Source organism: Tachysurus vachellii, chromosome 4, assembly GCF_030014155.1.
Source record: "Tachysurus vachellii isolate PV-2020 chromosome 4, HZAU_Pvac_v1, whole genome shotgun sequence".
NCBI classification, from domain to species: domain Eukaryota; kingdom Metazoa; phylum Chordata; class Actinopteri; order Siluriformes; family Bagridae; genus Tachysurus; species Tachysurus vachellii.
Window position 1 is genome coordinate 10,884,732 of NC_083463.1, and position 14,022 is coordinate 10,898,753.

The following is a 14,022-nucleotide window of genomic DNA, read 5'->3' on the forward strand; positions in this document are numbered from 1 at the left end:
CATCAACATCAACAACAACCGTATAGTAATGATCTTTTATTTTTTTTGGTTTATACTGTATCAAAATAAGCACCATATTTACAAAATGTATAATTGTAAAAAAAAAAAATATATCTGTACAATGTTATTAAAATACTGGAAAGGTCACGTGAGTGACTGGGTTTAAATTTGTCCAAGTATTAAAACTCATCTCCCAGTATTATATCAAGTAGTTTGACAGTATAGAAACAGACAAATGTTACCAGTTAAAACAAATTATCACCAGGCTGAAACAGAGTTACAGCAAACCGATTAACAAACAGTATAATACTAGAATTCTTGGAGTTCTTTACAATCCAAAAAGACACCGGGTATAAAAATAAAAAGCCCCCAAAATATTATTTCTTCTCTGCCGAGAATGAATGCTAACAGCTCAAAATAGTATTTCTTAAGTGCTGTGTCTCAAGAAATGTTAATCGATAAACCAAACACGGCAAAGCACCGCTTACCCTAAAGCTACAGTAGCCTGCATCAAACTAGGGGCTTGAAATGACAAGCAGACCGAAATACACCCAAAAAACACTAGCCGTTAAGTGCATTGAATTTGCATGCTTTTAAGTGAAATCAAACACTTGGTAAAAGCTGTACAAATTGTGTTTGCGGCATGCAGGAGTTACAGTATGTTTTGAAAGCTGTTGTGTGTGTGTGTGTGTGTGTGTGTGCGCGCGCGCCTGCCGTTCACTCTCCCTCCTCCTTGATGCGCTGCTGCTTGTTGCGGCGCGAGTCCAGGTCGAAGGAAAAGTCGGTCCAGTCGTCCCGCGGTGGGAAAGAAATGGTCTGGCGCAGGGTGAAGCGCACGGCATCGATCACACGCTCACCACGTGCCTCCGTGGAGCCCACACTCACTGAGGATGCCCCGCTGGACGAGCGCAGGATGTGTGCAGGGGGCGAGAACTCCATGCTCTGCCGGTGTTCCATAATCCCCTTCCAGATCAGGTGCTGGAACTCGGTAGGGATCTTCAACCTGGACAGGTCCTGCGGATGCAGTGACTCATGAACAAACAGGAATACAAAGGGACCACAACGGCACATACCCTCACTCTCCACCTTCTCATTAGTGCCTGTGTGCAGTTATCCAGTCAGCCAATCATGTGTCAGCAGCACATTGAATAAAATCATTTAAATACAGGCCAAAAACTTTTTTTGTTAGCATTTTTGTCTTTAGGTGGAGACTGAATCACATCTTTAAATGCAATTTCATTGCTTTTCTTATTTTGCAGGTAAACAGATTTATAGAATAGAGAAACACCTTTACAATTCAGTACAGTAACCTGGTTCTCACATGTTTTTATATACTCTCAAAACTCAAACTTTTGAGACCAGTGTAGAGCATTATATTTATAATCTATTATCTAAAATATATATATATATAAACAATAATAATAATATAATTATGTATGTACTATCAATAATATAATTTCTTATTTGGAGAATGATTTGAGTTCTTAGATGGTCTTAATAATACAATTGCAAAGTAATACAGTTTTAGAAACTGAGATGGGATAAAACTACACTCAGGAAAAAACTTTCAGCCTTAAGGGTTCAGAAGGTAAAAGGGGGTCAAGTTGTTGTCTCGCTGGTGAAACCCCACAGCAGGCTGTTTCCCCTCAAGCTTCCAAGAGGTTCCTGATTTTAGGTTTTGTCTTAGTTTATAACATGGAATTGAATAACAGGCCAATTAGCTCTGAAAAAAACAAAGGAACTGGATACAGAAAAAAAAAGCACAAGGTAACAAGCAGAGTCTCACCTCCAGGTTGTAGTTCTCAATCTGGTAGATGCTGGTAAGGCCCTGGGCTGTAAAGTAATCCAGACAGGAAGAGCAGCCCAACCGTAACAGGAAACTGAAATAATGGTGGAGTTCCAAGTAAAAATGATGTCAAACAGTTTTAACAGGATATAAATCATCATGACATTGTTATACTTGTTTCCCCAATCCAGTCCAAAATCCTGCAATCTCCATTTGTTTCAAAGTTCAGAGTTCAAAATTTTTAACTTGCCCTAAACAATACACTTAAACTCATCCTGAACTTATAAACCATATATTTGATTAAATGCTTTTAGTAGAGATGATGTAATTGCACTGACTGGCTACGGTGTGAAAATACTCATTATAGCCTTTTGCTACATTACTTTAGGAAATGGTGGAAAGCTAAAATGTCGTTGGAAAATTACAGCTGAGAGTGTTATTGTGGTAAAATCTGGATTTCTTGACCAGGGTGCAGAATTTTAAATTATGAGTAGAAAATTTAACTATGAACCACTATGAGTCAGTGTTTATTAAAGAAAACATTTAGATTTTTTGCTTGATTTTAAGGTGTTCATGATCCACTACTGACATCAATAACAATGCTATCACACACACCTCGGCATGATATTGTTGTTATACCAGATAGCCCAGATCTTGTTATTCACCAACTGCTGTATTCCACTCAACTACTCCAGGACAATTTAGTTTCTGAACTTCTTAGACCTTTCAGTTTCTATATTAATGATTGCCGTGTATTAGAATTAAAAAAAAATCTGCTTTTTATTTTTGTTTCAAACAAAGAGTTCGTCGGTGTTAAGAACTTCAACAGTGAAAAAACCCCACAGATCATCTGGACTGGATGTGGAAACACAGTTGTACTGCACTCTTAATGAAACTGAATAAACATGTACTTGGAAATGCTGCTGTCCACAGGATATGGCGGTGGGGGTGTGCAGTGAGAGGAGGGCACCATGGGTAACTGCGGCTGCAGGGCATGAGTGGGACTCAGTGAACTCATATCCGTGTTCATGGGAATGTGGGCGCTCATCATGGGAGACACTGTAGGAAAACAAACCCGAGAGGAAGACACTGTGAGACGCTTTTAATCTCGCACCAGCTGTGGTGTCATTGTCAAGGCTGTAAAAAAGAGTGTGTTTGATTTAAACGAGACCTGTGGCCCACTGGCAACAGAGGTGCTGATTAGGTAATAGTGGACAACTGAGCCTAGTTTCGTATATTATGACAAATACTGGCAGGAGCTGTGAGATCCAGGGATTAAGGAGATCTTTGTCCCACACAGATCCAGTTCACTAGTGAAAGGAAACTGGCTGTCAGAGAGACACTGATGCAGAGTGGTGCTCAGGAGCTGTCGTGTGCAGACAAGCTCAGGCTCGGAGGTGAACAAAAGCAGGAAGACTCCTGCTCCTTTTCACTGAAAACGTGGTTACCATACACTATAAACTCAAGGTATGCTAACTGAAAGCATCCTGAATGTATGTGCATTAAGAAAACAGCTATTACTTAAAACATAGTAAGAAATAAACTGTATTCAAATATAATGGTCTTCAGGGCTGAATCATTTGTTCTGAATATACACTATGTAAGCCAAAACTTTAAATCTGTCTGAAGCTGCTCTGTTATCTCCAGTCAGTTTGTCTTCTCCTCTCCAGACATATGACTCGAAATGACTTAATGACTGCTAGGTAGCAATGGTCAGTAATGTCTGTTGTTGTGAAAGCCTTACTGTCTGTGAGTCCTCCGGTCATGCTGGATGGGGTGAGCGTGTTGCGTTGTTGTGGGTTGATTAGCTGGCTGACTGATGGCAGTTTGTTCACCTTGCTGTGTGGAGGTGAGGCGGAACCAAACGATGGCTGAGGAGGCAGTGGGCTCCTGAAGCAGAGAGGAAGAGGAGGAGAGCATGGCCTGTCATTCTGAGTAGCACACAATTCCCAACACATTCAACACAGGATGCTCTCCAGAGACTTACAGTAGGATCATGGACAATACAAGACCACCAGTTGGCAAGTATAGAAAAAATGAAAGAGAAGACAGAAAAGTAACTAAATTCATGCTGTTATAACTGAATCCTGATTTCCTTTTATTCTAATCAGGTTTTATGTAGCAGGCTGAAAAGATGAATGTAATAATGTAGACTGCTTATCTTAACGTAAAAGATTCTGCACTAAATCCGAAAGCACTTTAATGTTCTGTGAAGCCCCAAGTGAATAAACACGCTTTCATTTAGTTCCATCATGACGGCAGAATGTCGGGTGGCTTACAGCAGTTCCGTGTCATCTTTACTGTAAGGTGAAATAAAAACTAAACCAGGAACGTGATCCCACATGCTAAATAAAATAAGGGTCACTGCCACAACAGCATGATGTTATGCTGATGTATGATTTCTGTAAATATATTCATGGCACAACAATATGATCATATATCTGCAAAGATCCTCCCTTATGTAATGAAATGATAGCTTTTTGAATGTGAGTATTTTATCCTGGAGTATTAAAATAGATTTTTTTCAGTATCTGTATTGTAAACAACATTTTATGTAGACGTCTATTATATATCCAAATGGCAGGAAAATGTCTCCAGTATTTTTAGAGGTTTTTAGAAGTAATTGTCAGTGTAATTGTCTTCCTTAGCTTTTCCACTTTTCCTTCTAAAGTCTAACATGCTTAAGATAGGTTTGCAGAAAGTGTAAAAGCTACATAAAGCTTCATGACACTTGAATTAAACCTCATCTCGAATGCTTGAATTAAACCTCATCAAAAAAAGTATCGAAACCAATATTTGTGATATAAGATTCATTCTTGTACTTATGTGGTCTTCATTTTTTTCTTAAAAAAAACTCATTAAGGATGAAAAAAAGGCTAATAATAAAAGAAAGAATGGAATAGAAAGTCAAAAGCAGAGGACATTTATTGAAGAACAACAGATAAAAGAGGCATTAATTATACATCTATCACCCCCCAACACACACTCGCACTCGCACACACACACACAAGCTAAATTGCATTTGTGAACTTTCTAGCATTTGTTTCTCATTCTCTCTGACTCAGACACAAATACATTTCTCTTAAGAAAATGTCCATATAATCCAGTGAAAACAACTGCCCTGCAGTGCACTTTATAAAACATGACCAGCATTATTAAAGTTATCAATAAAGTCCTTGCCCGAGAAACCCATAGACAATGAAATGAGCCCAGCTCCAATAATAAAAGAAAGACTGGTGCAAAAACAAGCCTGAAACAATATCAAGAACAACATGAGTCCCATAGGAAAAAAAAAAACGTGCTTGGTTCCTGGTTTAGACAGTCAGGATTATGAGAGCGAGAGAGAGAGAGACAGAGAGAGAGAGGCTGAGGTGATCGGCTGAGTGGCTGCTATTATTTCTGTGCAATGTAATTTCTGTGCAATACCAGCAGATATGTCCAACTAGTGCTGAGGAAATAGCCAGCTCAGTTAATAAGGACCCTTTAAAAATAACAGAAAAACACTGAACATAATGAAAATGTTCACAAGTGGCAAAACATAAAAATACGAGGCCTTTCATTTTAGTATTTCAATTAAACGTACACTTGTGTAGGAGTGCATCATGATCAGAATTATAAAATTTTTCACACAGTCTGATCAGTATGACTGAGACACAAGAGTCATTCCTAATCTGAACACTTGGAGGGGGAAAAAGCATGCAGTTCCAGCAAAAGGTCTTTAAGTAATTGCTTAAATATGACACAACATCTTCTGGGGGGAAGAAGAAAACAAAATCCAGCATGACTTTATGTTCTCTAAAGTAGCCACAGAGAAACACATGAAGAGGCAGAGGGTAGGAAGAAGAACTGAAGAACAGAGATGTGATGAATAATCTGGAGGAGGAGGAGGAGGAGGAAGAGGAATGTGTCTCCTGCTTTTAGGATGCACTGAAACGTCTCTTCTGCTCACCTAAAGGCTCCAGCAGCTCAGAGCGCAGACGGGCCCGAAGGAGACTGTACACACAGAGGGAGAGGAAAGGAAGGAGGAAAGAACTGAGACATAATACAGTGACAGAAGGATAAAGGGAAATGAAGGACGGTTTCTGAGAAAAGGCTGTGAATATAGCAGTCCCAGTGAGCACTGACTGATTAAAGTGTTTAACATTTAACATCAAATGTGGTCCAGATTATGTCTTAACCTTTGTATACAACCACAATTGTAGTATTTTCTATAATCCTTCACTTTGATCACATAAATGTTTTGAAATATTTCTAAATATTGCTTGTCGGAGTACAAAGAGAAAACAGGAAGATGCTGCTAGTAAAATAAAGTATATACACACTACAGCTGACTGTAATGCAGACTTCAGACTGTTTGTATTTATCATGTCCGTGTGTCCAGAAGAGAAGCAGATTTGACTCAGAGATTTGAAGAATAAAAAAGGGAGACTGCTCGAGATAACCTATTGAACCTCTCAATAGGGAAGAGAACTTCTTTATGCTAGCTTTATAAATTTGTATATATGTTTACATGTGGAAATATTCTAAGTTCTGTAGTATATATGTAACTAGAGATGGCAGACAATTTATGCTCTGAAAATACCAGATGTGCCTTATAAGGAAAATAAGTATATTGTATTTTTTTAGCTATTCTTTTTTGAGTAGGGACAAAAAATTTAGAAAGAAAGAAAGAAAGAAAGAAAGAAAGAAAGAAAGAAAGAAAGAAAGAAACTTTTGACTGGTACTTTATGCAATAGACACTTGCAGTGCTAATGGTGTCCACTGTGTGGCACTACTGCACAGCCATGGGAAAGTGCTTCCTAAACACGGGAAAGCAGAAAGACAAACAAGAGGAACCACTGAGTCAGATAGCAGCAAGTTTTATTATTTTATTTGAGATGGAAAAAAACAAAGGTTAGGCATACAAACAGGACAGATGAGAGGAAAGATCAACACTGTGGAAAGGATGAAAGCACGTAAAAAGAGAAGTGAGCCAATATCAATCTTTCAAAATCCATCAAAGCACTCAGGGGGAAAAAAAACAAGAAAAAAAAGAAAAAAATAACAACTAAGTCCTGTTACCAGCTATGTGTGGATTTTGGGGTAATCGTCCAACAGAGATAGCAGTCTTTGGGTAGAGGCCAATGTAAGCTCATATAAAAAGCTGTCTGACACTTTGGGCTCTGTTCTTTTCCTAAGAGAGGACAGTTGGGAAAATAATGGCTTCCTTCACCTACTCATTGTGTCCACAACAGAAGTCATAAAACAGGCTTTAATTTTTTTTTCAGCTGTGCCAAAATGGCCTCAAATAATGGTCCTGCCTTAGCACATTTTCTCACTCCACTTAGGGCCAGGATGAAATAACAGGCAGAAAAAAAGGAAAAAAAAAAAAAGCTAAATGGGGAGTGTACAGACGCTACATCATCTGTCAGTTTCTTAATGAGTGAAGCAAACAAAAGCAGTAATTATCACAGGGCGTCGAAGTGCATTATTCAGAGGTATAATTTTCAGCTGTCTCCCTAGCTTTTGTTTATTTTATTTTTTCGCTTTGCTCTGACTCTAACACCAGAATATTTGTGCCGTTGAGAAAATACGGACCAGCCAATTCCTTAAACTTGGATGATGACTTGGAAGGTAAACCTGGGTAAACCTGCCTGACTCTCCTGTAATTCTGTTATTCACTAATGCAGTTGATCAAACTTATCTGACTGCCAAACACTAACGCAGCACCATGTGAACAAGGCGCACCCCTTTGTTAGACTGCCTCAGATCTTTTTAGTGCTGAGTGAGAAGCTTTTTCGTGCTTCATAGAATAAAACCGTAATCGTGTAAATCCAACTCATGCAATCTCATCACAATGCAATCCTCATGCAATCTTGCCATTTTATGCAACACTTCCAGGTTCAAAACCTTAAAACACAAATGGAGCGTAACTGGGGCGGGTCTGCGGAGTACGTCTGTTCAAACGCATGTCACAGTGAACTCGTCTGAGAAAAGGATTAAATCCATGCAAAAAAAAAGTGCTAGTAAACATTCAGCTCAGAGTTAAACAACTAAACACTCCAAATAAGCAGCAGGGTGAACCTTGTTGGTACTGTGTGTGTGGCCTGAATGTGTATACTGGCTGCAGTCTCTAAACCCGCAAACATAAGGTCCAATACAGTCTTATTTAAAACGTTGAGAGCAGGACTGACCCCTCCTTTTTGCGAACATTGGCTAATCTCCCTGTGTGTGAGGTACTCACTGTTTCTGCAGAAGGCTCTGCTGCTGCTGCCTGTATGACTCTATGGTTTGTTGAGGGAGATACTGCATGAGCTCCAGAGACTCTTTGATTTTCACCAAAATCTCATAGATTTCACGGCCTTTAATCTGTTGGACAGAGATGGAGATAGACGGTTGGTACTGATGCCTTATTTCACTTCTTTTCTTTTCCGTTTCAGATTTTACCTGAAAATTTATAATATAGCAACATACTGATACTCACAGGCAAACAAAAAACTTCCTCATCAGTGGATCTTCTCTTCTTAATGGAGGATATCTGAATACTGTGAGTCTGGCGAAAAGCTGCAGGAGACAGAGATAGATAGATAGATAGATAGATAGATAGATAGATAGAGAGAGAGAGAGAGAGACAGAGAGAGATATGAAGTGACACTACACAGCTATAGCGAAGGTGTCACATGCAGTTGGTTAGGAAACAGACAACATGCAGTCTGCCACAAGCAGTGAATCCCAGTGAGCACTAAATGACCAGATGATCTCTGACCCATACATACAAATCCTATATTTACATACTTTGCATATAATCTAAATTGAATTTTTACTTCATTTCCCTCCCCACATAAAGTAAACAATTTCACTCTAGCCAAAATCTAGACATTTGACATACAATTGGGTCAAAAACATCTATTGCACCTCTTTTAATTGCTTTTGTGGTCACTGGGTATGTTAAAGTTTCAGACACAAGCACCATGCTGTGTGTGTGTGTGTGTGTGTGTGTGTGTGTGTGGGTCTTAGGGTCAAAGGCAAGACAAGTTTTTTGTTTTTCCTGTGAAAGCTTATTTTATATGCTATTAATATGCATAAATATTATAGCATTTCACTTATTTTTTCAATATGTATTCAGATTAATGGTTGGAATCACAATAACATGAAATGTTTGGAAACATAAAATGATGTACAAATTAATTTGTGTGTATTATTTTTATGATTTCTTTCCTTTTTTCTGTTTGTGTCTTTGACCCATAACTTGCTGCATGTCTTAGTCTATTTATAAGCACCAAATGAACATTATAGAGATATTATAATGGTCCAAAAAATGATGCACTTTTTGTTTTATAACTTTAGTTTTCAGGACTAACAATATTCCACAGCCACATGAAGGTCCATGCAAAACTCTGTAAAGACGGTGAACCTGTGCGTGTTTGTATGTGTGTGTATGTGTGTGTGTGTGTGTGTGTGTGTGTGTGTGTGCGTATACATGCAAAGCCCCATCACCAGCCCCAGCACTACTTACGGCGTTTCGTACCCTCAGAACTTTTTGTGCCATCACTGACGTGCTGCTTGCGGATGCTGTCCTCGTCTGCTTTGCGGTCGCGCCCTGGACATGCACAGATACGAGCCTCGAAACACCGCCGTCCCAAAACCTGACCACTGTGAGGACACACACAGATATTCAGTGTCTTAATCACGATGGCACACTGTCATATAAGACTCTCAGGGAAAGTCAAGGACTTACTCTCTGGTTTCCAGAGTGACGATGATGAGGATGGGGCGTCTATTCATTCCACCCACGCAGCTGGAGTTGCACATGAAATTGTAGAGGATGGTTGTGAACTCAGTTCCCACCTGTTGGAAAAAAATCATCCATAGATGTGAATATCATGCAAATAAAGTAGAGAAAAGTTAAGTAAACCACCTGGATGTTCATTTTTAATATACTTCGTGTCGTATGAGTCTCTGGTAGTTTGGATGTTGTGATGTGAGTTGGTGATTGACCTTTCATTTGAATTTCAATCTGAGAAACTAGAAATCTAGAACTAAGTGAGAAAAGGTGTGTAGTGACAAGGCAAATAGGTATGTGTTTTTGTGTGTAGGTGTGTGAAAGACTTACCTGCGGGGGTTCGTATGGCACCAGAACACTCTGGCGCCCGGTAATAGAGTCTTCCACATACTGGGCGTGGCTGTTGCCCTCCACTCTGATCAGATGACTGGGTGGTGCAATTTGGCCTGTAAAACAAAATGAAAAGAAGTCAGACTTTTTAAATTCATTCTATATTATATTTAAAATCATGAGCATGTTTTGGACCTATTGCAGGTTTGCTTACCGTCATTGAATTCTCGGCTGAGCTCGTGGTTGGGGCATCGTTTGACCACCTCGGTCACATGTTCAGCTTTTTTGTAGACAGGCATTGCCCGGATGACCGCTCCCTGAGGTGGGCTGGTCAGAACTTTGATCTGAATGGGACATGTTTTAGCGATCTGACAGTATAGCTTCTTGAGGTCTGTGGAGTACTGGAAAGAACAGAACAAAAAGGAGAAGCGTCAAAAGCCAGTATAAAGTCTTTTGTATCTCCTGTACCAAGACCAATGCAATAAAACTTTCAAAAGCAGAGAGGATGTGGCCACGGGCCCAGTAAAGTGAAACACCTGCATCATCGCGGCCTTTTACCTGAACAACAGCCATAAACCATTAAAAGAGGAGCAGCATCTGGCTACTTCTGCCTCTGGCCTTAAGCACTAGGGGTTCAAATATATGAAGCCTGGAATTTTGGCCACGTGAACAGAGAAAAAGAAGCTACTATTTCAAACTGTAGCAATGTATGATAGCTCATCTGTTCAGCATTTCCCAATAGGTCCCGGTGACGACAACCTGATGCTACTTGAAAGAACGTTGTATCACTAACCGCAAAAATCATTCTTGCATCACACAGCAAGACTGACTCACCCTTAGTGCCATAGACCAACAATACCACCAAGAGGCATGGGCTTACTCATATACACTGCATCACTGAAAACTACAGTACACACACATTCACACAGCTTGCAAAACATCCTGATCAATGATGCAGCAATGAGTAAGAAAAAAAATGACTAGACTGTAATGTAGTCACAACAGTAACTACAGTATGCAGAGCCTCACCAAGAGAATCCGAGGTAAGACGAGTAATTTGGTGGAAAACATTGACGTCTGAGTTAGAATCAGACTGACAGCAAACTGATTTATTCAGAAGAGTCAGGATAGATAGATGGAAGGTGGTTTATGAGAAGAAATCCAGTGACACAAATAAATTGGATGCAGTCAGTCAGTTTAGGGTAACAACATTGTGCAAGTCTGATCTAATCATTCGTTTGCTCATTGCTTGAGTAAATTTACTAAATCTCTAAATGTGCATCTTAACACCAAATGAAAATAAAGTGAACCCTACAGTGCTCAGGCTCATGGAAAAAAAATGCAATGAAAACATACTCTTAAGTTCATTTCTAAAGCTGTGGAAGGAAGGAGGGGTAAAGAAAAGCGAACATTGCCCCTGGGCTGATTGGAGGAACAATAGGACATTAAATTCCATTTCTATTAACTTTTGATTTGAGGTGTTCTAGTGAGAGGTGCCCATCCCAACACCTGCCTATTATCTCTGTGAGTATTACACAAGCTTGGCAAGGATATGCACACACACACACACACACAAATGCACTCGCGTGTATATACACACATATACACACACTTTTGCAAAAATCCCTGCCATTTCCCTTGGGCTTGTAATTAACGTCCCTGAAAGACTGAAAAGAAACAAAAGAAATTGGAAAAACAAAGTTACGAAAGGTGTGTCAGTCCACAAAAGGGTGTAAGACTAGACTATCAAGATTACTTTAGTTCTAAGACATAAGAATCTTTTATATAATCTGAATGATCAAACGGGGCGAGGCCTCAGTGTGAAGTTTGTGTAGATGTTAGCTATATGCCCCGGATTGGCCGCTTCAAACTGAAAACAAAATACTACACAAAACAAAGTCAAGATCTAACCAGCTCAGCTCTGGCCTACAAATTAGGCTTTCACCAGTGAAATCATGGAGGTGTTTAAGGTTTCAGTGAGGTCTGCTATTAAAAAAGAAAGATGAATAGCTGTAATTTTCCTGCTGTTCCCAACAATACACATTTTGAACATGTGACATTTTCAGAAATGAGAAAAGTGAGAAAAGATAACAATATTTATAATTTATATTAACAGGATGTATGTAACAAAATAACCATCGGAAAATGAGAAATACAAAAAGACTAAGATGAACTGCTGAAAAAAATATAATTAAAAGAAATCTTAAATGTCATTTCACAGCAAAGATGCTGTTCTGTCAACACAAAGCACAAGAAGTGGAAAAAACAAGCTTGACATTTTCCCTTCATACAACAACCCATCCCTACACACACACACACACACACACACACACAGCATCAGTAGGAACACCAATCCCAGCCCTGAAGCAACACATTTCAAACATAAAAATGTGTGCCGGCTGCTGTGTTTGCTCTAGGCCAAGCATGAGCTGCTGCTGAAAGAGGAAAACACACACACACACATACACACACACAAAGGGTGGAGTTGTACAGTGATCTGATTGATGGGAGTCGGAGGCTTTTTCACAGGGAGGGGCATTTTGGCGCTAACATGCAATTATCTCCCATTCACTGGCCACAATCTGAATTACACAGCTTGGGAATGTAGCACATACAAAAGCTGTAAGAATAACTCTTTGAACGGGGGCAAGGATTTGTTCCAGTGACACGGCCTACAATAGGAAGAGCTCAATAGCGGACTCCACTAAACTGCTGGTCTGACACAACAAGAGCGACAACACTTGAAGCTCGGTGTGTGGCATCTCTTTAACAGCCGAAAGCAAACACCTGGTCTTTCTGATCCAACAGTCTGCTGACGTTAACAAGAGTAAGGATCTGCTCTCCTTTATTTATTAGTACATCAATGGAAATTTAAAATCAAAGGAATAAAAACTGCCTAATGGCCTAAACAATAATCCCTTTCATATACATCACATATAGACAGTGATCATTACATTAGGCTCAAAGTTTAGAGAGACTGTACAGATCTGCACATACATATGCAGAAATACTCCTACATACTCGCACAAACCCCCTGCGTGTCAGGGCAGGTCTGCAGCTGCAGTGTTGGCGTTGAAGTGAAGAAGAGCTGCGCGTTCAGGCAGGATGGGGCGGCTAGGCCCAAAGCCCTGGCGCCTTCGGTCTTGTCCCCCCTCATAGCAGACATGTGCCATCACGCCCCAGGCCGCTCGCAAAACCGGCTTCATTGTACAAAAATGCAGAGCTGTCCCCCTTCCCCACACAGCAGGAAGGAAAAATATAGGGGAAAACACCTGTGATGGTGATTGTGATGGTGATAGTGACAAAACAGACTGGAAAAAAAACTCAACATGCATGGAAACCATGGATAAGGGAGGAATATGCGGAAGGCAGAAATATTGTTATGAATTTATCTATGTGTGAATTAAACACATTAAACCAAAATCCTTATAGATTCTAAATTTGAATTGAAGATTCTCTAAGCACATTTGTTTTGCACCGGATGAGACGTCTAAATGACGTACGAAAGAGGCAAAGTAGGCAGGACAGTTAGCCAAGGAGCCAGAGCGATAAAGTGTGTATGTAGAAAAGTAAAGCGACACATAATCTATATTATGGTATGCCTATGTTTTAGCACTTCATCAACAGTAAATCAGCCAATCAGGTGCATGGAAGCACTTAGTTACACTTAGTTAAAAAAACTGCAGGATATTTTAACACTTATGTTGAAACTCAAAGCTGGTCAGTTGGGTTTTTGAACACTCTACAATTTAATAGATGATGTTTTCTTTCCATCTCTACCTTGTTTACAGATGCAAACAGAACCCTCTGTGCTTTCTGTCACTCCTTAAATGCCTTTTCATTAAATTATATGCTTTCAGAATGCATTCTTTCCCTGAGAAATGTGTGACAACTTCATGTAATTATGCTGGATTTCCCCAGTTTCCTTGAATGGTCGCCCTGATGCACACCACCAAATTCTTTCCACTCACAAACCCCTTTTCATATCCTTTCTAGAGCTTTTCATCTGCATCTGTGTGCACATTCAAATACATACAAAAAACCCATGGCACAAAGGCTGGGCTTTAGCTTCTGAAAAGGTCAGGAATTTAAAAAGCTAGTGTCGGCTGCAGACGAAACGGTGTTTTGGTGTGAAACGATAGCT

At 39.7% G+C, this 14,022-nt stretch overlaps 1 protein-coding gene across 7 annotated transcripts in view; it reads right to left on the reverse strand.

Moving 5' to 3' along the window:
* Nucleotides 1-21: 21 nt before the first annotated feature.
* The window catches only part of tp63 (tumor protein p63), a 40,284-nt gene continuing 26,283 nt past the window's right edge, over nucleotides 22-14,022 (reverse strand). For 3 of the 7 annotated variants that reach the window (XM_060867712.1, XM_060867713.1, XM_060867718.1), the window contains 10 exons: nucleotides 10,093-10,279; nucleotides 9,879-9,994; nucleotides 9,504-9,613; nucleotides 9,282-9,418; nucleotides 8,250-8,329; nucleotides 8,010-8,134; nucleotides 3,531-3,676; nucleotides 2,698-2,845; nucleotides 1,787-1,880; nucleotides 22-1,014 (listed from right to left, as the gene is read on the reverse strand). In XM_060867712.1, coding sequence (XP_060723695.1) covers nucleotides 718-1,014; nucleotides 1,787-1,880; nucleotides 2,698-2,845; nucleotides 3,531-3,676; nucleotides 8,010-8,134; nucleotides 8,250-8,329; nucleotides 9,282-9,418; nucleotides 9,504-9,613; nucleotides 9,879-9,994; nucleotides 10,093-10,279 — 1,440 coding nt within the window. In that variant the 3' untranslated portion in view covers nucleotides 22-717. The remainder of the gene's footprint in view (nucleotides 1,015-1,786; nucleotides 1,881-2,697; nucleotides 2,846-3,530; nucleotides 3,677-8,009; nucleotides 8,135-8,249; nucleotides 8,330-9,281; nucleotides 9,419-9,503; nucleotides 9,614-9,878; nucleotides 9,995-10,092; nucleotides 10,280-14,022) is intronic. The other 4 variants (XM_060867715.1, XM_060867716.1, XM_060867719.1 and 1 more) reach the window with 2 other exon arrangements.